Source organism: Salvelinus alpinus, chromosome 28 (assembly GCF_045679555.1).
Source record: "Salvelinus alpinus chromosome 28, SLU_Salpinus.1, whole genome shotgun sequence".
NCBI lineage: Eukaryota > Metazoa > Chordata > Actinopteri > Salmoniformes > Salmonidae > Salvelinus > Salvelinus alpinus.
The window spans coordinates 33,595,926-33,623,629 of record NC_092113.1 but is presented as its reverse complement, the minus strand read 5'-3'; the positions used below and the strand labels follow the sequence as shown (position 1 = coordinate 33,623,629).

The window sequence follows — 27,704 nt, the reverse complement described above, 5'->3', positions numbered from 1 at the left end:
TTAGACTTTTTTGGTTACTACCTGATTCCATATGTGTTATTTCATAGGTTTGATGTCTTCACTATTAGTCTACAACGTAGAAAATAGTACAAATAAATAAAAACCCTGGAATGAGTAGGTGTGTCCAGACGTTTGACTGGTACTGTATATAATAATCACATTGGACAAATGAGACCATGAGCTTCAATATAGAACAAGTCATGATGATGATGATGATGTCATGATGATACACCATTTCTTTGCTCTTAGAGAGAACAACTTACCAGGATGCAGTTGTGAAGTAAACACATAGTGTGCCAGTCAGGTATGTACTGTTCGTGCTAATCTCATTATTGCTGGCAGCATGATGCTGAAGGAGGAAGACAGATGGAATTTCTAGAATACTTCTTCCTCAGATAATAACTCTATAAGTATCTCTGTTGGTCTCTCATACTTTCTCTGTCTCCCTACTCTCTAACTTTCCCTCTCCTGGAGGTTCTTTCTAAACAAGGTATGGAATGAACTCTTGTGTTCACTAATTAGTTCCCTCTATCTTCTGTTCAGGACGTTTCCAAACACAGCTGGGAGTAAGAGAGGGAGAGAAGGCATGATTGCAGAGGGGTTCTGTGTTCGGAGAAAGGAGCATCAGGTCTTGTAGAGCAAAAAATGACGTGGGAGTGAACTTTGAAAAAGGAGATGAGAAGGGGAAAGAAGTTATTAATTCTAAGCTTACTGACTGTGAGAGAGAGAGAGAGAGAGAGAGAGAGAGAGAGAGAGAGAGAGAGAGAGAGAGAGAGAGAGAGAGAGAGAGAGAGAGAGAGAAATTAGCATGTGTGTGTGTTGGAGAGAGAAACATATGAGGGAGAAGTGGAAGAGAGAGAGGGCCAGGGGAAGCGAGAGAGGGCCAGGGGCAGAGAGAGAGGGCCAGGGTAAGAGAGAGAGGGCCAGGGTAAGAGAGAGAGGGCCAGGCAGGGTAAGAGAGAGAGGGCCAGGCAGGGGCAGAGAGAGAGGGCCAGGGTAAGAGAGAGAGGGCCAGGCAGGGGCAGAGAGAGAGGGCCAGGGTAAGAGAGAGAGGGCCAGGGTAAGAGAGAGAGAGCCAGGCAGGGGCAGAGATGGAGGACAAGGGGCAGAGTGAGGCCAGGGGCAGAGGGGGGGGGGGGGGGGGCAGGGGCAGAGAGAGAGGACAAGGGGCAGAGATGGAGGACAAGGGGCAGAGAGAGAGGGCCAGGGGAAGAGAGAGAGGACCAGGGGAAGAGAGAGAGGACCAGGGGAAGAGAGAGAGCGCCAGGGGAAGAGAGAGAGGGCCAGGGGAAGAGAGTGAGGGCCAGGGGAAGAGAGTGAGGGCCAGGGGAAGAGAGAGAGGGCCAGGGGAAGACAGTGAGGGCCAGGGGAAGAGAGTGAGGGCCAGGGGAAGAGAGTGAGGGCCAGGGGAAGAGAGTGAGGGCCAGGGGCTGAGAGAGAGGGCCAGGGGCTGAGAGAGAGGGCCAGGGTAAGAGAGTGAGGGCCAGGGGCTGAGAGAGAGGGCCAGGGTAAGAGAGTGAGGGCCAGGGGCTGAGAGAGAGGGCCAGGGTAAGAGAGTGAGGGCCAGGTTAAGAGAGTGAGGGCCAGGCAGGGGCAGAGATGGAGGACAAGGGGCAGAGTGAGGCCAGGGGCAGAGAGGGGGGGGCAGGGGCAGAGAGAGGGGGGGGGGCAGGGGCTGAGAGAGAGGGAGGAAAGAGGGATGGAGTGCAGGAAAAAAAGAAAACCAATATTTCATGTCTGAATGAAGCAGCTCTCGCATACTTTCAATTTCTGCAATTTTGGACGTTTTTTTCCGTAATGTCCTGTGGAATGAGACCTTATAAGCTGATGACAAAGGAAGCAAGGCCTCCAGACTAAGACAACATCAGGGATATACTGAGTATTTTTCATCCTCATACAGTAGTAATATCTAGGAAGTTCCCAGACTAAGGCCAAGTCTGCTATGGCTGCTGGCTACCTGCTCTCCTCTCGTTAAACTGTGGCTATCACAGGAGGTTGGTGGCACCTTAATTGGGGAGGACGGGATCGTGGTAATGGCTGGAGTGGAATTGGTAGCAAATTTATGAAACACATGGTTTTCAATGTGTTTGATGACAATCCATCTGCTCTGTTCCACCCATTATTAGGAGCCGTCCTTCCCTCAGCAGTAGACTGCTGTCTACACAAACTTTGATCTACTGTACTGCACATCTGGTTTCTTGCTCAGTGTATTCCTAGAATGTCTGCAGTCTAGGTTAATGCACAGCTGCATGTCTCCCAGGTGGTTCTGTAGTGCAAGTAGAATGATGCTTAGTGTGTCAATGAATAAATGACCATTTAGCAGCCATATCTTTTATCGAAGCTACTTCTAGAATGGTTAACATTGACAGTGACACATGGTATATATCCCATGCAATCAAACCAACAACCCCAGTGTAACAGGAACCATCTTTAATCCTACTGAGCCATAGGAACCAATGCAAACAGTACTATCATAAAGCCGGTATATAGTAGTGTAGAGATCCGGTATATAGTAGTGTAGAGAGCCGGTATATAGTAGTGTAGAGAGCCGGTATCTAGTAGTGTAGAGAGCCGGTATGTAGTAGTGTAAAGAGCCAGTATATAGTAGTGTAGAGAGCCAGTATATAGTAGTGTAGAGAGCCAGTATATAGTAGTGTAGAGAGCCAGTATATAGTAGTGTAGAGAGCCGGTATATAGTAGTGTAGAGAGCCGGTATATAGTAGTGTAGAGAGCCGGTATATAGTAGTGTAGAGAGCCGGTATATAGTAGTGTAGAGAGCCGGTATATAGTAGTGTAGAGAGCCGGTATATAGTAGTGTAGAGAGCCGGTATATAGTAGTGTAGAGAGCCGGTATATAGTAGTGTAGAGAGCCAGTATGTAGTAGTGTAGAGAGCCGGTATGTAGTAGTGTAGAGAGCCGGTATATAGTAGTGTAGAGAGCCGGTATGTAGTAGTGTAGAGAGCCGGTATATAGTAGTGTAGAGAGCCGGTATATAGTAGTGTAGAGAGCCGGTATGTAGTAGTGTAGAGAGCCGGTATATAGTAGTGTAGAGAGCCGGTATCTAGTAGTGTAGAGAGCCGGTATATAGTAGTGTAGAGAGCCAGTATATAGTAGTGTAGAGAGCCGGTATCTAGTAGTGTAGAGAGCCGGTATATAGTAGTGTAGAGAGCCGGTATATAGTAGTGTAGAGAGCCGGTATGTAGTAGTGTAGAGAGCCGGTATATAGTAGTGTAGAGAGCCGGTATCTAGTAGTGTAGAGAGCCGGTATGTAGTAGTGTAGAGAGCCGGTATATAGTAGTGTAGAGAGCCGGTATATAGTAGTGTAGAGAGCCGGTATGTAGTAGTGTAGAGAGCCGGTATATAGTAGTGTAGAGAGCCAGTATGTAGTAGTGTAGAGAGCCGGTATGTAGTAGTGTAGAGAGCCGGTATATAGTAGTGTAGAGAGCCGGTATCTAGTAGTGTAGAGAGCCGGTATATAGTAGTGTAGAGAGCCAGTATGTAGTAGTGTAGAGAGCCGGTATGTAGTAGTGTAGAGAGCCGGTATATAGTAGTGTAGAGAGCCGGTATATAGTAGTGTAGAGAGCCGGTATCTAGTAGTGTAGAGAGCCGGTATGTAGTAGTGTAGAGAGCCGGTATATAGTAGTGTAGAGAGCCAGTATGTAGTAGTGTAGAGAGCCGGTATGTAGTAGTGTAGAGAGCCGGTATATAGTAGTGTAGAGAGCCGGTATCTAGTAGTGTAGAGAGCCGGTATGTAGTAGTGTAGAGAGCCGGTATATAGTAGTGTAGAGAGCCAGTATGTAGTAGTGTAGAGAGCCGGTATCTAGTAGTGTAGAGAGCCGGTATGTAGTAGTGTAGAGAGCCGGTATGTAGTAGTGTAGAGAGCCGGTATATAGTAGTGTAGAGAGCCGGTATATAGTAGTGTAGAGAGCCGGTATGTAGTAGTGTAGAGAGCCGGTATATAGTAGTGTAGAGAGCCGGTATATAGTAGTGTAGAGAGCCAGTATGTAGTAGTGTAGAGAGCCGGTATGTAGTAGTGTAGAGAGCCGGTATATAGTAGTGTAGAGAGCCAGTATGTAGTAGTGTAGAGAGCCGGTATGTAGTAGTGTAGAGAGCCGGTATATAGTAGTGTAGAGAGCCGGTATATAGTAGTGTAGAGAGCCGGTATATAGTAGTGTAGAGAGCCGGTATATAGTAGTGTAGAGAGCCGGTATATAGTAGTGTAGAGAGCCAGTATGTAGTAGTGTAGAGAGCCGGTATGTAGTAGTGTAGAGAGCCGGTATATAGTAGTGTAGAGAGCCGGTATATAGTAGTGTAGAGAGCCGGTATATAGTAGTGTAGAGAGCCGGTATATAGTAGTGTAGAGAGCCGGTATATAGTAGTGTAGAGAGCCGGTATATAGTAGTGTAGAGAGCCAGTATGTAGTAGTGTAGAGAGCCGGTATGTAGTAGTGTAGAGAGCCGGTATATAGTAGTGTAGAGAGCCGGTATATAGTAGTGTAGAGAGCCGGTATATAGTAGTGTAGAGAGCCGGTATATAGTAGTGTAGAGAGCCGGTATATAGTAGTGTAGAGAGCCGGTATGTAGTAGTGTAGAGAGCCGGTATATAGTAGTGTAGAGAGCCAGTATGTAGTAGTGTAGAGAGCCGGTATGTAGTAGTGTAGAGAGCCGGTATATAGTAGTGTAGAGAGCCGGTATCTAGTAGTGTAGAGAGCCGGTATATAGTAGTGTAGAGAGCCAGTATGTAGTAGTGTAGAGAGCCGGTATATAGTAGTGTAGAGAGCCGGTATATAGTAGTGTAGAGAGCCGGTATCTAGTAGTGTAGAGAGCCGGTATATAGTAGTGTAGAGAGCCGGTATATAGTAGTGTAGAGAGCCAGTATATAGTAGTGTAGAGAGCCAGTATATAGTAGTGTAGAGAGCCTGTATATAGTAGTGTAGAGAGCCGGTATATAGTAGTGTAGAGAGCCAGTATATAGTAGTGTAGAGAGCCGGTATATAGTAGTGTAGAGAGCCGGTATATAGTAGTGTAGAGAGCCGGTATCTAGTAGTGTAGAGAGCCGGTATATAGTAGTGTAGAGAGCCGGTATATAGTAGTGTAGAGAGCCAGTATATAGTAGTGTAGAGAGACAGTATATAGTAGTGTAGAGAGCCTGTATATAGTAGTGTAGAGAGCCGGTATATAGTAGTGTAGAGAGCCAGTATATAGTAGTGTAGAGAGCCAGTATATAGTAGTGTAGAGAGCCAGTATATAGTAGTGTAGAGAGCCAGTATATAGTAGTGTAGAGAGCCGGTATATAGTAGTGTAGAGAGCCGGTATATAGTAGTGTAGAGAGCCGGTATATAGTAGTGTAGAGAGCCAGTATATAGTAGTGTAGAGAGCCAGTATATAGTAGTGTAGAGAGCCGGTATATAGTAGTGTAGAGAGCCGGTATATAGTAGTGTAGAGAGCCGGTATATAGTAGTGTAGAGAGCCGGTATCTAGTAGTGTAGAGAGCCGGTATATAGTAGTGTAGAGAGCCGGTATATAGTAGTGTAGAGAGCCGGTATCTAGTAGTGTAGAGAGCCAGTATATAGTAGTGTAGAGAGCCGGTATCTAGTAGTGTAGAGAGCCGGTATATAGTAGTGTAGAGAGCCGGTATATAGTAGTGTAGAGAGCCAGTATATAGTAGTGTAGAGAGCCGGTATATAGTAGTGTAGAGAGCCGGTATCTAGTAGTGTAGAGAGCCGGTATATAGTAGTGTAGAGAGTCAGTATATAGTAGTGTAGAGAGCCAGTATATAGTAGTGTAGAGAGCCGGTATATAGTAGTGTAGAGAGCCAGTATATAGTAGTGTAGAGAGCCGGTATCTAGTAGTGTAGAGAGCCAGTATATAGTAGTGTAGAGAGCCGGTATATAGTAGTGTAGAGAGCCGGTATCTAGTAGTGTAGAGAGCCGGTATATAGTAGTGTAGAGAGCCGGTATCTAGTAGTGTAGAGAGCCGGTATATAGTAGTGTAGAGAGCCGGTATATAGTAGTGTAGAGAGCCAGTATATAGTAGTGTAGAGAGCCGGTATATAGTAGTGTAGAGAGCCGGTATCTAGTAGTGTAGAGAGCCGGTATATAGTAGTGTAGAGAGACGGTATATAGTAGTGTAGAGAGCCAGTATATAGTAGTGTAGAGAGCCAGTATATAGTAGTGTAGAGAGCCTGTATATAGTAGTGTAGAGAGCCGGTATATAGTAGTGTAGAGAGCCGGTATATAGTAGTGTAGAGAGCCGGTATATAGTAGTGTAGAGAGCCGGTATATAGTAGTGTATAGAGACAGTATATAGAAATTCAAGCTACACTATTATAAATATTTAACTTTCATAAATTTCAATTGTAATACAAATTAAAGCTTAACTTCTTGTTAATCCAGCCGCGGTGTCAGATTTCAAAAAGGCTTTAAGGCGAAAGCACACCATGCGATTATCTGAGGACAGCGCCCCGCATACAAAACCATAAAAAACATATTTCAACCAGGCAGGTGCGACACAAAAGTTAGAAATAGCGATATAATAAATGCCTTACCTTTGATGATCTTCTTCTGTTGGCACTCCAAAAGGTCCCAGTTACATCACAAATGGTCCTTTTGTTCAATAATGTCCTTCTTTATATCCATAAAAACTCAGTTTAGCTGGTGCGCTTCAGTCAATAATCCACCCAGTTTCCCTCCATCAAAATGCATACAAAATGAATAGTAGTGTAGAGAGCCGGTATATAGTAGGGTTTGGGGTAGGGTAGGAGGCTTTTAGAGGTTGGGGTAGGGAGGAGGCTTTTAGAGGTTGGGGTAGGGAGGAGGCTTTTAGAGGTTGGGGTAGGGTAGGAGGCTTTTAGGGGTTGGGGTAGGGAGGAGGCTTTTAGAGGTTGGGGTAGGGAGGAGGCTTTTAGAGGTTGGGGTAGGGTAGGAGGCTTTTAGAGGTTGGGGTAGAGAGGAGGCTTTTAGAGGTTGGGGTAGGGTAGGAGGCTTTTAGAGGTTGGGGTAGGGTAGGGGGCTTTTAGGGGTTGGGGTAGGGTAGGAGGCTTTTAGAGGTTGGGGTAGGGTAGGAGGCTTTTAGAGGTTGGGGTAGGGGAGGAGGCTTTTAGGGGTTGGGGTAGGGAGGAGGCTTTTAGAGGTTGGGGTAGGGAGGAGGCTTTTAGAGGTTGGGGTAGGGTAGGGTAGGAGGCTTTTAGGGGTTGGGGTAGGGAGGAGGCTTTTAGAGGTTGGGGTAGGGTAGGAGGCTTTTAGAGGTTGGGGTAGGGTAGGGTAGGAGGCTTTTAGGGGTTGGGGTAGGGAGGAGGCTTTTAGAGGTTGGGGTAGGGAGGAGGCTTTTAGAGGTTGGGGTAGGGTAGGAGGCTTTTAGAGGTTGGGGTAGGGTAGGAGGTTTTTAGGGGTTGGGGTAGGGAGGAGGCTTTTAGAGGTTGGGGTAGGGAGGAGGATTTTAGGGGTTGGGGTAGGGAGGAGGATTTTAGGGGTTGGGGTAGGGTAGGAGGCTTTTAGGGGTTGGGGTAGGGTAGGAGGCTTTTAGAGGTTGGGGTAGGGTAGGAGGCTTTTAGAGGTTGGGGTAGGGTAGGAGGCTTTTAGGGGTTGGGGTAGGGAGGAGGCTTTTAGAGGTTGGGGTAGGGAGGAGGTTTTTAGGGGTTGGGGTAGGGAGGAGGCTTTTAGGGGTTGGGGTAGGGTAGGAGGCTTTTAGGGGTTGGGGTAGGGAGGAGGCTTTTAGGGGTTGGGGTAGGGTAGGAGGCTTTTAGAGGTTGGGGTAGGGAGGAGGTTTTTAGGGGTTGGGGTAGGGTAGGAGGCTTTTAGGGGTTGGGGTAGGGTAGGAGGCTTTTAGGGGTTGGGGTAGGGAGGAGGCTTTTAGGGGTTGGGGTAGGGTAGGAGGCTTTTAGGGGTTGGGGTAGGGTAGGAGGCTTTTAGGGGTTGGGGTAGGGAGGAGGCTTTTAGGGGTTGGGGTAGGGAGGAGGCTTTTAGAGGTTGGGGTAGGGTAGGAGGCTTTTAGGGGTTGGGGTAGGGAGGAGGCTTTTAGGGGTTGGGTAGGGTAGGAGGCTTTTAGGGGTTGGGGTAGGGAGGAGGTTTTTAGGGGTTGGGGTAGGGAGGAGGCTTTTAGGGGTTGGGGTAGGGAGGAGGTTTTTAGGGGTTGGGGTAGGGAGGAGGCTTTTAGGGGTTGGGGTAGGGTAGGAGGCTTTTAGGGGTTGGGGTATGGAGGAGGCTTTTAGGGGTTGGGGTAGGGTAGGAGGCTTTTAGGGGTTGGGGTAGGGTAGGAGGCTTTTAGCGGTTGGGGTAGGGAGGAGGCTTTTAGGGGTTGGGGTAGGGAGGAGGCTTTTAGAGGTTAGGGTAGGGTAGGAGGCTTTTAGGGGTTGGGGTAGGGAGGAGGCTTTTAGGGGTTGGGGTAGGGTAGGAGGCTTTTAGGGGTTGGGGTAGGGAGGAGGTTTTTAGGGGTTGGGGTAGGGAGGAGGCTTTTAGGGGTTGGGGTAGGGAGGAGGTTTTTAGGGGTTGGGGTAGGGAGGAGGTTTTTAGGGGTTGGGGTAGGGAGGAGGCTTTTAGGGGTTGGGGTAGGGAGGAGGTTTTTAGGGGTTGGGGTAGGGTAGGATGCTTTTATGGGTTGGGGTAGGGAGGAGGCTTTTAGGGGTTGGGGTAGGGAGGAGGTTTTTAGGGGTTGGGGTAGGGAGGAGGTTTTTAGGGGTTGGGGTAGGGAGGAGGCTTTTAGAGGTTGGGGTAGGGAGGAGGCTTTTAGGGGTTGGGGTAGGGAGGAGGCTTTTAGAGGTTGGGGTAGGGTAGGAGGCTTTTAGGGGTTGGGGTAGGGTAGGAGGCTTTTAGGGGTTGGGGTAGGGTAGGAGGTTTTTAGGGGTTGGGGTAGGGAGGAGGCTTTTAGAGGTTGGGTTAGGGTAGGAGGCTTTTAGAGGTTGGGGTAGGGTAGGAGGCTTTTAGAGGTTGGGGTAGGGAGGAGGCTTTTAGGGGTTGGGGTAGGGTAGGAGGCTTTTAGGGGTTGGGGTAGGGAGGAGGCTTTTAGGGGTTGGGGTAGGGTAGGAGGCTTTTAGGGGTTGGGGTAGGGTAGGAGGCTTTTAGGGGTTGGGGTAGGATAGGAGGTTTTTAGGGGTTGGGGTAGGGAGGAGGCTTTTAGAGGTTGGGGTAGGGTAGGAGGCTTTTAGAGGTTGGGGTAGGGTAGGAGGCTTTTAGAGGTTGGGGTAGGGAGGAGGCTTTTAGGGGTTGGGGTAGGGAGGAGGCTTTTAGGGGTTGGGGTAGGGTAGGAGGTTTTTAGGGGTTGGGGTAGGGTAGGAGGCTTTTAGGGGTTGGGGTAGGGAGGAGGTTTTTAGAGGTTGGGGTAGGGAGGAGGTTTTTAGGGGTTGGGGTAGGGTAGGAGGCTTTTAGGGGTTGGGGTAGGGTAGGAGGTTTTTAGGGGTTGGGGTAGGGAGGAGGCTTTTAGGGGTTGGGGTAGGGTAGGAGGTTTTTAGGGGTTGGGGTAGGGAGGAGGCTTTTAGGGGTTGGGGTAGGGTAGGAGGCTTTTAGGGGTTGGGGTAGGGTAGGAGGTTTTTAGGGGTTGGGGTAGGGAGGAGGCTTTTAGGGGTTGGGGTAGGGAGGAGGCTTTTAGAGGTTGGGGTAGGGAGGAGGCTTTTAGAGGTTGGGGTAGGGTAGGAGGCTTTTAGGGGTTGGGGTAGGGTAGGAGGTTTTTAGGGGTTGGGGTAGGGAGGAGGCTTTTAGGGGTTGGGGTAGGGAGGAGGCTTTTAGAGGTTGGGGTAGGGAGGAGGCTTTTAGAGGTTGGGGTAGGGTAGGAGGCTTTTAGAGGTTGGGGTAGGGTAGGAGGCTTTTAGGGGTTGGGGTAGGGAGGAGGCTTTTAGGGGTTGGGGTAGGGAGGAGGCTTTTAGGGGTTGGGGTAGGGTAGGAGGCTTTTAGGGGTTGGGGTAGGGAGGAGGAGGCTATTGTTGGTTCAGGGAGAGGCTAGGAGAAGCAGAGAGCAGAGCTACAGCTGCTCGATGACTTACAACCCCTGTCTTCTCAGACGCCAAGGTGAGCTAGCCTGGCACCAAACAACAAAACACTTCAACAATGCTACAGACCTGCGCAGTTTTGACCAACTACTAAACACATCACCAGGTTGGATGCTTCCTATCAGATAATGAAATATGACTCAAACTAACAGCCAAACACTTTCATGATTTGTCAGGCCTTTAATAATTTCCATTTAAAAGGAACTCATTCCGCAGGGTTAAAGGGAACTCTTATTCTCCTGCAGCCCAGTAGCCAGCAGCCCAGTAGCCAGCAGCCCAGTAGCCAGCAGCCCAGTAGCCAGCAGCCCAGTTGCCAGCAGCCCAGTAGCCAACCAATGTTGCTGACCAGCTATGACAGATATCAACCAGAACAACACATATATCAACCAGAACAACACAGATATCAACCAGAACAACACAGATATCAACCAGAACAACACAGATATCAACCAGAACAACACAGATATCAACCAGAACAACACAGATATCAACCAGAACAACACATATATCAACCAGAACACAGATATCAACCAGAACAACCCATATATCAACCAGATCAACACAGATATCGACCAGAACAACACAGATATCAACCAGAACAACACAGATATCAACCAGAACAACACAGATATCAACCAGAACAACACAGATATCAACCAGAACAACACAGATATCAACCACAACAACACAGATATCAACCAGAACAACACAGATATCAACCAGAACAACACAGATATCAACCAGAACAACACAGATATCAACCAGAACAACACATATATCAACCAGAACAACACATATATCAACCAGAACAACACATATATCAACCAGAACAACACAGATATCAACCAGAACAACACAGATATCAACCAGAACAACACATATATCAACCAGAACAACACAGATATCGACCAGAACAACACAGATATCAACCAGAACAACACAGATATCAACCAGAACAACACAGATATCAACCAGAACAACACAGATATCAACCAGAACAACACAGATATCAACCAGAACAACACATATATCAACCAGAACAACACAGATATCAACCAGAACAACACAGATATCAACCAGAACAACACAGATATCAACCAGAAAAACACAGATATCAACCAGAACAACTCTGTCCATCTCTTTTACACCCACAGTGGGCTTCTCCTCTCTCTCTGTCCATCTCTTTTACCCCCACAGTGGGCTCCTCCTCTCTCTGTCCATCTCTTTTACCCCCACAGTGGGCTTCTCCTCCTCTCTCTGTCCATCTCTTTTACCCCCACAGTGGGCTTCTCCTCTCTCTCTGTCCATCTCTTTTACCCCCACAGTGGGCTCCTCCTCTCTCTCTGTCCATCTCTTTTACCCCCACAGTGGGCTTCTCCTCTCTCTCTCTGTCCATCTCTTTTACCCCCACAGTGGGCTCCTCCTCTCTCTCTGTCCATCTCTTTTACCCCCACAGTGGGCTCCTCCTCTCTCTCTGTCCATCTCTTTTACCCCCACAGTGGGCTCCTCCTCTCTCTCTGTCCATCTCTTTTACCCCCACAGTGGGCTCCTCCTCTCTCTGTCCATCTCTTTTACCCCCACAGTGGGCTCCTCCTCTCTCTGTCCATCTCTTTTACCCCCACAGTGGGCTTCTCCTCTCTCTCTGTCCATCTCTTTTACCCCCACAGTGGGCTTCTCCTCTCTCTCTGTCCATCTCTTTTACCCCCACAGTGGGATCCTCCTCTCTCTCTGTCCATCTCTTTTACCCCCACAGTGGGCTCCTCCTCTCTCTCTGTCCATCTCTTTTACCCCCACAGTGGGCTTCTCCTCTCTCTCTGTCCATCTCTTTTACCCCCACAGTGGGCTGCTCCTCTCTCTGTCCATCTCTTTTACCCCCACAGTGGGCTTCTCCTCTCTCTCTGTCCATCTCTTTTACCCCCACAGTGGGCTCCTCCTCTCTCTCTGTCCATCTCTTTTACCCCCACAGTGGGCTTCTCCTCTCTCTCTGTCCATCTCTTTTACCCCCACAGTGGGCTCCTCCTCTCTCTCTGTCCATCTCTTTTACCCCCACAGTGGGCTCCTCCTCTCTCTGTCCATCTCTTTTACCCCCACAGTGGGCTCCTCCTCTCTCTGTCCATCTCTTTTACCCCCACAGTGGGCTCCTCCTCTCTCTCTATCCATCTCTTTTACCCCCACAGTGGGCTCCTCCTCTCTCTCTCTCCATCTCTTTTACCCCCACAGTGGGCTTCTCCTCTCTCTCTGTCCATCTCTTTTACCCCCACAGTGGGCTCCTCCTCTCTCTCTGTCCATCTCTTTTACCCCCACAGTGGGCTTCTCCTCTCTCTCTGTCCATCTCTTTTACCCCCACAGTGGGCTCCTCCTCTCTCTCTGTCCATCTCTTTTACCCCCACAGTGGGCTCCTCCTCTCTCTCTGTCCATCTCTTTTACCCCCACAGTGGGCTTCTCCTCTCTCTCTGTCCATCTCTTTTACCCCCACAGTGGGCTCCTCCTCTCTCTCTGCCCATCTCTTTTACCCCCACAGTGGGCTTCTCCTCTCTCTCTGTCCATCTCTTTTACCCCCACAGTGGGCTTCTCCTCTCTCTCTGTCCATCTCTTTTACCCCCACAGTGGGCTCCTCCTCTCTCTGTCCATCTCTTTTACCCCCACAGTTGGCTGCTCCTCCTCTCTCTGTCCATCTCTTTTACCCCCACAGTGGGCTTCTCCTCTCTCTCTCTCCATCTATTTTACCCCCACAGTGGGCTCCTCCTCTCTCTGTCCATCTCTTTTACCCCCACAGTGGGCTTCTCCTCTCTCTCTGTCCATCTCTTTTACCCCCACAGTGGGCTTCTCCTCTCTCTCTCTCCATCTCTTTTACCCCCACAGTGGGCTCCTCCTCTCTCTCTGTCCATCTCTTTTACCCCCACAGTGGGCTCCTCCTCTCTCTCTGCCCATCTCTTTTACCCCCACAGTGGGCTTCTCCTCTCTCTCTGTCCATCTCTTTTACCCCCACAGTGGGCTTCTCCTCTCTCTCTGTCCATCTCTTTTACCCCCACAGTGGGCTCCTCCTCTCTCTCTGTCCATCTCTTTTACCCCCACAGTGGGCTCCTCCTCTCTCTCTGTCCATCTCTTTTACCCCCACAGTGGGCTCCTCCTCTCTCTCTGTCCATCTCTTTTACCCCCACAGTGGGCTCCTCCTCTCTCTCTGTCCATCTCTTTTACCCCCACAGTGGGCTCCTCCTCTCTCTGTCCATCTCTTTTACCCCCACAGTGGGCTCCTCCTCTCTCTCTGTCCATCTCTTTTACCCCCACAGTGGGCTCCTCCTCTCTCTCTGTCCATATCTTTTACCCCCACAGTGGGCTCCTCCTCTCTCTGTCCATCTCTTTTACCCCCACAGTGGGCTCCTCCTCTCTCTCTGTCCATCTCTTTTACCCCCACAGTGGGCTCCTCCTCTCTCTCTGTCCATCTCTTTTACCCCCACAGTGGGCTCCTCCTCTCTCTCTGTCCATCTCTTTTACCCCCACAGTGGGCTCCTCCTCTCTCTCTCTCCATCTCTTTTACCCCCACAGTGGGCTCCTCCTCTCTCTCTGTCCATCTCTTTTACCCCCACAGTGGGCTTCTCCTCTCTCTCTGTCCATCTCTTTTACCCCCACAGTGGGCTTCTCCTCTCTCTCTGTCCATCTCTTTTACCCCCACAGTGGGCTCCTCCTCTCTCTGTCCATCTCTTTTACCCCCACAGTGGGCTTCTCCTCTCTCTCTCTGTCCATCTCTTTTACCCCCACAGTGGGCTCCTCCTCTCTCTCTGTCCATCTCTTTTACCCCCACAGTGGGCTCCTCCTCTCTCTGTCCATCTCTTTTACCCCCACAGTGGGCTCCTCCTCTCTCTCTGTCCATCTCTTTTACCCCCACAGTGGGCTCCTCCTCTCTCTTTCCATCTCTTTTACCCCCACAGTGGGCTCCTCCTCTCTCTTTCCATCTCTTTTACCCCCACAGTGGGCTCCTCCTCTCTCTGTCCATCTCTTTTACCCCCACAGTGGGCTCCTCCTCTCTCTGTCCATCTCTTTTACCCCCACAGTGGGCTTCTCCTCTCTCTCTGTCCATCTCTTTTACCCCCACAGTGGGCTTCTCCTCTCTCTCTGTCCATCTCTTTTACCCCCACAGTGGGCTTCTCCTCTCTCTCTGTCCATCTCTTTTACCCCCACAGTGGGCTTCTCCTCTCTCTCGCTCCATCTCTTTTACCCCCACAGTGGGCTGCTCCTCTCTTTCTGTCCATCTCTTTTACCCCCACAGTGGGCTCCTCCTCTCTCTCTGTCCATCTCTTTTACCCCCATAGTGGGCTGCTCCTCTCTCTGTCCATCTCTTTTACCCCCACAGTGGGCTTCTCCTTTCTCTCTGTCCATCTCTTTTACCCCCACAGTGGGCTCCTCCTCTCTCTCTGTCCATCTCTTTTACCCCCACAGTGGGCTCCTCCTCTCTCTCTGTCCATCTCTTTTACCCCCACAGTGGGCTTCTCCTCTCTCTCTGTCCATCTCTTTTACCCCCACAGTGGGCTCCTCCTCTCTCTCTGTCCATCTCTTTTACCCCCACAGTGGGCTCCTCCTCTCTCTCTGTCCATCTCTTTTACTCCCACAGTGGGCTGCTCCTCTCTCTGTCCATCTCTTTTACCCCCACAGTGGGCTCCTCCTCTCTCTCTGTCCATCTCTTTTACCCCCACAGTGGGCTGCTCCTCTCTCTGTCCATCTCTTTTACCCCCACAGTGGGCTTCTCCTCTCTCTCTGTCCATCTCTTTTACCCCCACAGTGGGCTCCTCCTCTCTCTGTCCATCTCTTTTACCCCCACAGTGGGCTCCTCCTCTCTCTCTGTCCATCTCTTTTACCCCCACAGTGGGCTGCTCCTCTCTCTGTCCATCTCTTTTACCCCCACAGTGGGCTCCTCCTCTCTCTCTGTCCATCTCTTTTACCCCCACAGTGGGCTCCTCCTCTCTCTCTGTCCATCTCTTTTAACCCCACAGTGGGCTGCTCCTCTCTCTGTCCATCTCTTTTACCCCCACAGTGGGCTCCTCCTCTCTCTCTGTCCATCTCTTTTACCCCCACAGTGGGCTGCTCCTCTCTCTGTCCATCTCTTTTACCCCCACAGTGGGCTTCTCCTCTCTCTCTGTCCATCTCTTTTACCCCCACAGTGGGCTCCTCCTCTCTCTGTCCATCTCTTTTACCCCCACAGTGGGCTCCTCCTCTCTCTCTGTCCATCTCTTTTACCCCCACAGTGGGCTGCTCCTCTCTCTGTCCATCTCTTTTACCCCCACAGTGGGCTCCTCCTCTCTCTCTGTCCATCTCTTTTACCCCCACAGTGGGCTGCTCCTCTCTCTGTCCATCTCTTTTACCCCCACAGTGGGCTCCTCCTCTCTCTCTGTCCATCTCTTTTACCCCCACAGTGGGCTCCTCCTCTCTCTGTCCATCTCTTTTACCCCCACAGTGGGCTGCTCCTCTCTCTCTGTCCATCTCTTTTACCCCCACAGTGGGCTCCTCCTCTCTCTCTGTCCATCTCTTTTACCCCCACAGTGGGCTGCTCCTCTCTCTGTCCATCTCTTTTACCCCCACAGTGGGCTCCTCCTCTCTCTCTGTCCATCTCTTTTACCCCCACAGTGGCTCCTCCTCTCTCTCTGTCCATCTCTTTTACCCCCACAGTGGGCTCCTCCTCTCTCTCTGTCCATCTCTTTTACCCCCACAGTGGGCTCCTCCTCTCTCTCTGTCCATCTCTTTTACCCCCACAGTGGGCTCCTCCTCTCTCTGTCCATCTCTTTTACCCCCACAGTGGGCTCCTCCTCTCTCTCTGTCCATCTCTTTTACCCCCACAGTGGGCTTCTCCTCTCTCTCTGTCCATCTCTTTTACCCCCACAGTGGGCTTCTCCTCTCTCTCTGTCCATCTCTTTTACCCCCACAGTGGGCTCCTCCTCTCTCTCTGTCCATCTCTTTTACCCCCACAGTGGGCTTCTCCTCTCTCTCTGTCCATCTCTTTTACCCCCACAGTGGGCTCCTCCTCTCTCTCTGTCCATCTCTTTTACCCCCACAGTGGGCTTCTCCTCTCTCTCTCTCCATCTCTTTTACCCCCACAGTGGGCTTCTCCTCTCTCTCTCTCCATCTCTTTTACCCCCACAGTGGGCTTCTCCTCTCTCTCTGTCCATCTCTTTTACCCCCACAGTGGGCTTCTCCTCTCTCTCTGTCCATCTCTTTTACCCCCACAGTGGGCTTCTCCTCTCTCTCTCTCCATCTCTTTTACCCCCACAGTGGGCTCCTCCTCTCTCTCTGTCCATCTCTTTTACCCCCACAGTGGGCTTCTCCTCTCTCTCTGTCCATCTCTTTTACCCCCACAGTGGGCTCCTCCTCTCTCTGTCCATCTCTTTTACCCCCACAGTGGGCTTCTCCTCTCTCTCTGTCCATCTCTTTTACCCCCACAGTGGGCTCCTCCTCTCTCTCTGTAAATCTCTTTTACCCCCACAGTGGGCTGCTCCTCTCTCTGTCCATCTCTTTTACCCCCACAGTGGGCTCCTCCTCTCTCTCTGTAAATCTCTTTTACCCCCACAGTGGGCTGCTCCTCTCTCTGTCCATCTCTTTTACCCCCACAGTGGGCTCCTCCTCTCTCTGTCCATCTCTTTTACCCCCACAGTGGGCTTCTCCTCTCTCTCTGTCCATCTCTTTTACCCCCACAGTGGGCTCCTCCTCTCATGCTGAGTAGTATCCACCACCAGCTCCCGGTCACTGCCAAACGCTTAAAGTTAAATAGTAAAAGCTCATGTTTATGCATGTCATTAGCCTCCCGGGTGTGTCACACACACACACACCACACATTCACATATCATCAAGTTGTACTAAGGAACCCATTGATTTTGTTCATCCATCTCTAAGCATTGATTAGAAAGATTGGTGTTGGTTGTCTTGACTTGGTGGCTGCTTGGAGGTTGATTGAGGTCCAGATTGCTCCATTGATTTGACTGTTTGTATTTTGCAACGACCGCATTGCAGTCACCACCCTTGATGGAGGGGATGGAGCGGAGCAAGAGAGGGGGGAGGGAGGGGGGACAGGAAGCTTAGGTTCTATTGGCATACAGTACTGACGAATATCTCAGCCAGTCTCCTTAGCCAACTCCTCTAGGTCATGTGTGACATTAAGGTGACATTTAATCACAAATAGTAGCCTTTTCCCTGTAAAGTGCACTACTATTGACCAGAGCCCTATGGGAATAAGGTGCCATTTGGGACGCAGACCTGATGATGATGTGAGACGGATCTCTGTGACCATCTCCTCTACCATCCTCTCGTTTATCTGGCAAGTCTGCCAGGGTTACTCACCACTACAGAATGAGTGAGACCAGCATGGGATCCTAGACAAGATTCTAGAACAGCATGTGGATCTAAACAGGATTCAAGAATAGCATGGATTCTAGACAGGATTCTAGAATAGCAGGGAACTCTAGACAGGATTCAAGAATAGTAGGGGATTGTAGACAGGATTCAAGAATAGCAGGGGATTCGAGACAGGATTCTAGAAAAGTAGGGGATTTTAGACAGGATTCTAGAATAGTAGGGGATTCTAGACAGGATTCTAGAATAGCAGGGGGTTCTAGACAGGATTCTGGAATAGTAGGGGATTCTAGACAGGATTCTAGAATAGCAGGGGATTCTAGACAGGATTCAAGAATAGCAGGGGATTCGAGACAGGATTCTAGAATAGCAGGGGATTCGAGACAGGATTCTAGAATAGCAGGGGATTCTAGACAGGATTCTAGAATAGTAGGGGATTCTAGACAGGGTTCTAGAATAGCAGGGGATTCTAGACAGGATTCTAGAATAGCAGGGGATTCTAGACAGGATTCTAGAATAGTAGGGGGCTCTAAGCAAGCGAGTAATACTGCAATATGCAGAGACAACATTGTTGAGAACTGGGACCACATGGCACATCCAGAACCACATGGCACATCCAGAACCACATGGCACATCCAGAACCACATGGCACATCCAGAACCACATGGCACATCCAGAACCACATGTTCTACTGTTTCACCTACAAACATCACAACACAGACGGAAGCAACCCTGGCCATGTGTAGTCAGCTTTCAGTCAGTAGTCTGAAAGAGCTTACCCTAACAGAACAAGGAACCTTATCCAGTTTACACTGAGCTATCGAGTATGGAAGCAGCACACTTCTATAGTAGCCCAGTGCATCATCTACTCACGTGAAGCTAAGCCAGTGCTAACCGCATGGACTTCATCTGTAAAGTAAGTCTAGATCTGGACTCATATTGGTATTCCAAATGTAATGTTGTTAGTTTCCCGAAAGCACCAGTCGTTAAAGTACATCAAGGCCTTTCCTAGTTGTTACTGCCAAATATAAACCATCTGGTTATATTAGATTAACACACAGTAACGTCATGTTGGATCAAAACAAGTCTTATAGTAACGTCATGTTGGATCAAAACAAGTCTTATAGTAGCTTCATGTTGGATCAAAACAAGTCTTATAGTAGCTTCATGTTGGATCAAAACAAGTCTTATAGTAACTTCATGTTGGATCAAAACAAGTCTTATAGTAACTTCATGTTGGATCAAAACAAGTCTTATAGTAGCTTCATGTTGGATCAAAACAAGTCTTATAGTAGCTTCATGTTGGATCAAAACAAGTCTTATAGTAGCTTCATGTTGGATCAAAACAAGTCTTATAGTAGCTTCATGTTGGATCAAAACAAGTCTTATAGTAGCTTCATGTTGGATCAAAACAAGTCTTATAGTAGCTTCATGTTGGATCAAAACAAGTCTTATAGTAGCTTCATGTTGGATCAAAACAAGTCTTATAGTAGCTTCATGTTGGATCAAAACAAGTCTTATAGTAGCTTCATGTTGGATCAAAACAAGTCTTATAGTAGCTTCATGTTGGATCAAAACAAGTCTTATAGTAACGTCATGTTGGATCAAAACAAGTCTTATAGTAACTTCATGTTGGATCAAAACAAGTCTTATAGTAGCTTCATGTTGGATCAAAACAAGTCTTATAGTAGCTTCATGTTGGATCAAAACAAGTCTTATAGTAACTTCATGTTGGATCAAAACAAGTCTTATAGTAACTTCATGTTGGATCAAAACAAGTCTTATAGTAGCTTCATGTTGGATCAAAACAAGTCTTATAGTAGCTTCATGTTGGATCAAAACAAGTCTTATAGTAGCTTCATGTTGGATCAAAACAAGTCTTATAGTAGCTTCATGTTGGATCAAAACAAGTCTTATAGTAGCTTCATGTTGGATCAAAACAAGTCTTATAGTAGCTTCATGTTGGATCAAAACAAGTCTTATAGTAGCTTCATGTTGGATCAAAACAAGTCTTATAGTAGCTTCATGTTGGATCAAAACAAGTCTTATAGTAGCTTCATGTTGGATCAAAACAAGTCTTATAGTAGCTTCATGTTGGATCAAAACAAGTCTTATAGTAACGTCATGTTGGATCAAAACAAGTCTTATAGTAACTTCATGTTGGATCAAAACAAGTCTTATAGTAGCTTCATGTTGGATCAAAACAAGTCTTATAGTAACTTCATGTTGGATCAAAACAAGTCTTATAGTAACTTCATGTTGGATCAAAACAAGTCTTATAGTAACTTCATGTTGGATCAAAACAAGTCTTATAGTAGCTTCATGTTGGATCAAAACAAGTCTTATAGTAGCTTCATGTTGGATCAAAACAAGTCTTATAGTAGCTTCATGTTGGATCAAAACAAGTCTTATAGTAGCTTCATGTTGGATCAAAACAAGTCTTATAGTAGCTTCATGTTGGATCAAAACAAGTCTTATAGTAGCTTCATGTTGGATCAAAACAAGTCTTATAGTAGCTTCATGTTGGATCAAAACAAGTCTTATAGTAGCTTCATGTTGGATCAAAACAAGTCTTATAGTAGCTTCATGTTGGATCAAAACAAGTCTTATAGTAGCTTCATGTTGGATCAAAACAAGTCTTATAGTAGCTTCATGTTGGATCAAAACAAGTCTTATAGTAACGTCATGTTGGATCAAAACAAGTCTTATAGTAACTTCATGTTGGATCAAAACAAGTCTTATAGTAGCTTCATGTTGGATCAAAACAAGTCTTATAGTAACGTCATGTTGGATCAAAACAAGTCTTATAGTAACTTCATGTTGGATCAAAACAAGTCTTATAGTAGCTTCATGTTGGATCAAAACAAGTCTTATAGTAGCTTCATGTTGGATCAAAACAAGTGTTATAGTAGCTTCATGTTGGATCAAAACAAGTCTTATAGTAACTTCATGTTGGATCAAAACAAGTCTTATAGTAGCTTCACGTTGGATCAAAACAAGTCTTATAGTAGCTTCACGTTGGATCAAAACAAGTCTTATAGTAGCTTCACGTTGGATCAAAACAAGTCTTATAGTAGCTTCACGTTGGATCAAAACAAGTCTTATAGTAGCTTCATGTTGGATCAAAACAAGTCTTATAGTAACTTCATGTTGGATCAAAACAAGTCTTATAGTAGCTTCATGTTGGATCAAAACAAGTCTTATAGTAACTTCATGTTGGATCAAAACAAGTCTTATAGTAACTTCATGTTGGATCAAAACAAGTCTTATAGTAGCTTCATGTTGGATCAAAACAAGTCTTATAGTAGCTTCATGTTGGATCAAAACAAGTCTTATAGTAGCTTCATGTTGGATCAAAACAAGTCTTATAGTAGCTTCATGTTGGATCAAAACAAGTCTTATAGTAGCTTCATGTTGGATCAAAACAAGTCTTATAGTAGCTTCATGTTGGATCAAAACAAGTCTTATAGTAGCTTCATGTTGGATCAAAACAAGTCTTATAGTAGCTTCATGTTGGATCAAAACAAGTCTTATAGTAGCTTCATGTTGGATCAAAACAAGTCTTATAGTAGCTTCATGTTGGATCAAAACAAGTCTTATAGTAACGTCATGTTGGATCAAAACAAGTCTTATAGTAACTTCATGTTGGATCAAAACAAGTCTTATAGTAGCTTCATGTTGGATCAAAACAAGTCTTATAGTAACTTCATGTTGGATCAAAACAAGTCTTATAGTAACTTCATGTTGGATCAAAACAAGTCTTATAGTAACTTCATGTTGGATCAAAACAAGTCTTATAGTAGCTTCATGTTGGATCAAAACAAGTCTTATAGTAGCTTCATGTTGGATCAAAACAAGTCTTATAGTAGCTTCATGTTGGATCAAAACAAGTCTTATAGTAGCTTCATGTTGGATCAAAACAAGTCTTATAGTAGCTTCATGTTGGATCAAAACAAGTCTTATAGTAGCTTCATGTTGGATCAAAACAAGTCTTATAGTAGCTTCATGTTGGATCAAAACAAGTCTTATAGTAGCTTCATGTTGGATCAAAACAAGTCTTATAGTAGCTTCATGTTGGATCAAAACAAGTCTTATAGTAGCTTCATGTTGGATCAAAACAAGTCTTATAGTAGCTTCATGTTGGATCAAAACAAGTCTTATAGTAGCTTCATGTTGGATCAAAACAAGTCTTATAGTAGCTTCATGTTGGATCAAAACAAGTCTTATAGTAGCTTCATGTTGGATCAAAACAAGTCTTATAGTAACTTCATGTTGGATCAAAACAAGTCTTATAGTAGCTTCACGTTGGATCAAAACAAGTCTTATAGTAGCTTCACGTTGGATCAAAACAAGTCTTATAGTAGCTTCACGTTGGATCAAAACAAGTCTTATAGTAGCTTCACGTTGGATCAAAACAAGTCTTATAGTAGCTTCACGTTGGATCAAAACAAGTCTTATAGTAACTTCATGTTGGATCAAAACAAGTCTTATAGTAGCTTCATGTTGGATCAAAACAAGTCTTATAGTAACTTCATGTTGGATCAAAACAAGTCTTATAGTAACTTCATGTTGGATCAAAACAAGTCTTATAGTAGCTTCATGTTGGATCAAAACAAGTCTTATAGTAGCTTCATGTTGGATCAAAACAAGTCTTATAGTAGCTTCATGTTGGATCAAAACAAGTCTTATAGTAGCTTCATGTTGGATCAAAACAAGTCTTATAGTAGCTTCATGTTGGATCAAAACAAGTCTTATAGTAGCTTCATGTTGGATCAAAACAAGTCTTATAGTAGCTTCATGTTGGATCAAAACAAGTCTTATAGTAGCTTCATGTTGGATCAAAACAAGTCTTATAGTAGCTTCATGTTGGATCAAAACAAGTCTTATAGTAGCTTCATGTTGGATCAAAACAAGTCTTATAGTAACGTCATGTTGGATCAAAACAAGTCTTATAGTAACTTCATGTTGGATCAAAACAAGTCTTATAGTAGCTTCATGTTGGATCAAAACAAGTCTTATAGTAACTTCATGTTGGATCAAAACAAGTCTTATAGTAACTTCATGTTGGATCAAAACAAGTCTTATAGTAGCTTCATGTTGGATCAAAACAAGTCTTATAGTAACTTCATGTTGGATCAAAACAAGTCTTATAGTAGCTTCATGTTGGATCAAAACAAGTCTTATAGTAGCTTCATGTTGGATCAAAACAAGTCTTATAGTAGCTTCATGTTGGATCAAAACAAGTCTTATAGTAGCTTCATGTTGGATCAAAACAAGTCTTATAGTAACGTCATGTTGGATCAAAACAAGTCTTATAGTAACTTCATGTTGGATCAAAACAAGTCTTATAGTAGCTTCATGTTGGATCAAAACAAGTCTTATAGTAGCTTCATGTTGGATCAAAACAAGTGTTATAGTAGCTTCATGTTGGATCAAAACAAGTCTTATAGTAACTTCATGTTGGATCAAAACAAGTCTTATAGTAGCTTCACGTTGGATCAAAACAAGTCTTATAGTAGCTTCACGTTGGATCAAAACAAGTCTTATAGTAGCTTCACGTTGGATCAAAACAAGTCTTATAGTAGCTTCACGTTGGATCAAAACAAGTCTTATAGTAGCTTCACGTTGGATCAAAACAAGTCTTATAGTAACTTCATGTTGGATCAAAACAAGTCTTATAGTAACTTCACGTTGGATCAAAACAAGTCTTATAGTAACTTCATGTTGGATCAAAACAAGTCTTATAGTAACTTCACGTTGGATCAAAACAAGTCTTATAGTAGCTTCATGTTGGATCAAAACAAGTCTTATAGTAGCTTCACGTTGGATCAAAACAAGTCTTATAGTAGCTTCACGTTGGATCAAAACAAGTCTTATAGTAGCTTCATGTTGGATCAAAACAAGTCTTATAGTAACTTCATGTTGGATCAAAACAAGTCTTATAGTAGCTTCATGTTGGATCAAAACAAGTCTTATAGTAGCTTCATGTTGGATCAAAACAAGTCTTATAGTAGCTTCATGTTGGATCAAAACAAGTCTTATAGTAACTTCATGTTGGATCAAAACAAGTCTTATAGTAACTTCATATGGATCAAAACAGTAAAAAGGCTGCCCAGAAATGCTCTGCTCTCTGTTCTCAGAAAGCAAGCTTTTTCCACCAGCAATAGATTACGTTCATTCTCATTTATCGACTTAAAAACTCAAAACTTACAAGAGAGAGAGAGAGAATGAGAGCAAGAGACGGAAATAGGTAGGGAGAGAGAGAGGGAATAACTGTTTTGACTAAAATAGCTTGCTGTTTGAGGTGGTGGAATTTTTCAGAGTAGCCAAGTCTGAAGAATCAGCTCTGTCCCCTAGTGTTTTGATCCATCCACGTGCTGCACGTATTTAGTCAACACAGACACCCAGATGGGTGACACCTCTCTCAAGGACCTAAACACACACAAACTGACACGTAATATTTCCCTTCTCTCCATATTACCAGAAGATTCTGTGACTCCATGCCCTGTCCCTGCCTCCCTCTACAGTACACAAGCAAACACACACACACTAGTATAGTCCCTGTCCCTACCTCCCTCTACAGTACACAAGCAAACACACACACACTAGTATAGTCCCTGTCCCTGCCTCCCTCTACAGTACACAAGCAAACACACACACACTAGTATAGTCCCTGTCCCTGTCTCTCTCTACAGTACACAAGCAAACACACACACACACACACACTAGTATAGTCCCTGTCCCTGTCTCCTTCTACAGTACACAAGCAAACACACACACACTATTCTAGTCCCTGTCCCTGCCTCCCTCTACAGTACACAAGCAAACACACACACACACACACACTATTCTAGTCCCTGTCCCTGTCTCCTTCTACAGTACACAAGCAAACACACACACACTAGTATAGTCCCTGTCCCTGTCTCCCTCTACAGTACACAAGCAAACACACACACACTATTCTAGTCCCTGTCCCTGTCTCCCTCTACAGTACACAAGCAAACACAAACACACTAGTATAGTCCCTGTCCATGTCCCTCTCTACAGTACACAAGCAAACACACACACACACACACACACACACACACACACACACACACACACACACACACACACACACACACACACACACACACACACACACACACACACACACACACACACACACACACACGCACACACACACACTAGTATAGTCCCTGTCCCTGTCTCCCTCTACAGTACACAAGCACACATCTGTTGCTCCAGCTGGGGGCAGTGTGGAGGAGAGGAGCAATAGGCACACTTAAACTATTAGTACACACTACACAAAACACTCTCCCTGCAGAACGGAGAGCGAGATAAGGAGGCGGCGGCTGGATATCTGAGCAAATATGGCAGAGAGGGAAGATAATGAATGCTGAACTGACAGTGGTATTACAGGGAAGAAGATAATGACTGCTGAACTGACAGTGGTATTACAGGGAAGAAGATAATGAATGCTGAACTGACAGTGGTATTACAGGGAAGAAGATAATGAATGCTGAACTGACAGTGGTATTACAGGGAAGAAGATAATGAATGCTGAACTGACAGTGGTATTACAGGGAAGAAGATAATGACTGCTGAACTGACAGTGGTATTACAGGGAAGAAGATAATGAATGCTGAACTGACAGTGGTATTACAGGGAAGAAGATAATGAATGCTGAACTGACAGTGGTATTACAGGGAAGAAGATAATGACTGCTGAACTGACAGTGGTATTACAGGGAAGAAGATAATGAATGCTGAACTGACAGTGGTATTACAGGGAAGAAGATAATGACTGCTGAACTGACAGTGGTATTACAGGGAAGAAGATAATGAATGCTGAACTGACAGTGGTATTACAGGGAAGAAGATAATGAATGCTGAACTGACAGTGGTATTACAGGGAAGAAGATAATGAATGCTGAACTGACAGTGGTATTACAGGGAAGAAGATAATGACTGCTGAACTGACAGTGGTATTACAGGGAAGAAGATAATGACTGCTGAACTGACAGTGGTATTACAGGGAAGAAGATAATGAATGCTGAACTGACAGTGGTATTACAGGGAAGAAGATAATGAATGCTGAACTGACAGTGGTATTACAGGGAAGAAGATAATGAATGCTGAACTGACAGTGGTATTACAGGGAAGAAGATAATGAATGCTGAACTGACAGTGGTATTACAGGGAAGAAGATAATGAATGCTGAACTGACAGTGGTATTACAGGGAAGAAGATAGTGAATGCTGAACTGACAGTGGTATTACAGGGAAGAAGATAGTGAATGCTGAACTGACAGTGGTATTACAGGGAAGAAGATAATGAATGCTGAACTGACAGTGGTATTACAGGGAAGAAGATAATGAATGCTGAACTGACAGTGGTATTACAGGGAAGAAGATAATGACTGCTGAACTGACAGTGGTATTACAGGGAAGAAGATAATGACTGCTGAACTGACAGTGGTATTACAGGGAAGAAGATAATGAATGCTGAACTGACAGTGGTATTACAGGGAAGAAGATAATGAATGCTGAACTGACAGTGGTATTACAGGGAAGAAGATAATGAATGCTGAACTGACAGTGGTATTACAGGGAAGAAGATAATGAATGCTGAACTGACAGTGGTATTACAGGGAAGAAGATAGTGAATGCTGAACTGACAGTGGTATTACAGGGAAGAGGATAATGAATGCTGAACTGACAGTGGTATTACAGGGAAGAAGATAATGAATGCTGAACTGACAGTGGTATTACAGGGAAGAAGATAATGAATGGAGGAGAAGAGACAATGGGGAGGGTAGAGGTAGTAGTTGGGTTGTTGAGACACACACTCACACAGACACATGCATACACACACACACAATATAAACACACACTCACACAGACACATGCATACACACACACAATATAAACACACACACACACACACACACACACAGACACATGCATGCACACACACAATATAAACACACTCTCACACAGACACATGCATACACACACACACAATATAAACACACACACACACACACACAGACACATGCATACACACACACAATATAAACACACACACACACACAATATAAACACACACACACACACAGACACATGTACACACACACACACAATATAAACACACACACACACAGACACACACACACAGTAAAACAGACACAACAGCAGACGTGTGTGTATTGTACTACTGACCTCTGACCCGGGCATAGCAGCAGCCACACTTGATCAGGACTTTACGGAATAAGTGTTGGCAGGCACAGCCCCTGTGGTGGTGGCCCCCTTTTAATGATGTACCCCTGGCACTGGATGACCGGCTACCAGTGGCGGGCATGGCCCAGCAAACACACAAACACACTATATCCTCGCGGTGCGGTGCGAGTAAATCCCAAAGGAATGTCCGGAGAGTGTCCACAGATAACAACACAGAGGAAGCAGAAAGTCCAGTTAAAACTCCAAATCAGAGAAACCTCTCTTCGAGAAAAAAACTGGGGGTTTCATACTGAAAGACAGAAAGTCATGAGAATAATTTTCTCTTTCTCCTTCTCCTTCTCCTTCTCTTTTTCTTTCCAGTTGCTGAGCTCTCTCCTCTGTTAACTGCCTGGTCAAACGACAGAGTAGCAGACTGCCTCAGCGACAGAGGGAGAGAGCGAGATGGGGAAAGAGAAAGAGATGAAGCGAGAGGGGAGGGGTTGAGGGGGAGGAGTCTGCTACAGCTCTAGTTGTTGCCTGTCTATTCCAGGGTACTGTTCCCACTCCCCTTCTTTCCTCTCTCCTCTCTTCCTGTCAAGTTTGTCTTCTGTTTCTCTTGGCGACCCTCCTCTCTCTTTTTCTCTTTTTTCTGCTATCCCTCTGTCCCTCTCCTCTCCTGCTCCCTCCTCTCCTGCTCCCTCTCTCCTTCTCTCACCTCCTCCACCAGTCTCTCTCTCTCTCTCTGTCTGTCTGTCTGCATTATTTGCTATGTTCTTTCTACATGGTTGGATGCTGGATGTGACTTTGGCAGCCTGACTTAACACCTCTAACCTAACACCCTGAAGGACTCCTACTAGAAACACAACACTTCCCACAGGCTAGCTGAAATGCCTCTCTCTCTTCCTCATTCAGATTGCTTTATTGGCATGAAATACAATTAGTAGATTTTGCCAAAGCAGTGAAGTGGTACACAATGTTCCCTCTTTTTGTTTTCAGTACTGAGCAGATGTCAGGTCTGCTGAGTGCAAACTTGAACATTGTGAAACTTCTGTGCAACTTCCGGTGTGTGTTCACTATAAACACTAAGGCTGTACCTGCTTTAAGTTACAGTTTTAACAGTGGCCAAGTAGGCTACTGTGGCTATTTGATCATACTGTAGGCCTACCAGAGT

At 45.9% G+C, this 27,704-nt stretch overlaps 1 protein-coding gene across 2 annotated transcripts in view; it reads right to left on the bottom strand.

Moving 5' to 3' along the window:
* LOC139557733 (rho guanine nucleotide exchange factor 25-like) overlaps positions 1 to 27,239 on the bottom strand; it is an 85,881-nt gene extending 58,642 nt beyond the window's left edge. Inside the window, exon 1 of one of the 2 annotated variants that reach the window (XM_071372871.1) lies at positions 26,537 to 27,239. In XM_071372871.1, the coding sequence (XP_071228972.1) occupies positions 26,537 to 26,675 (139 nt within the window). In that variant the 5' untranslated portion in view covers positions 26,676 to 27,239. The remainder of the gene's footprint in view (positions 1 to 26,536) is intronic. The other variant, XM_071372872.1, reaches the window with a different exon arrangement.
* Positions 27,240 to 27,704: the final 465 nt, after the last annotated feature.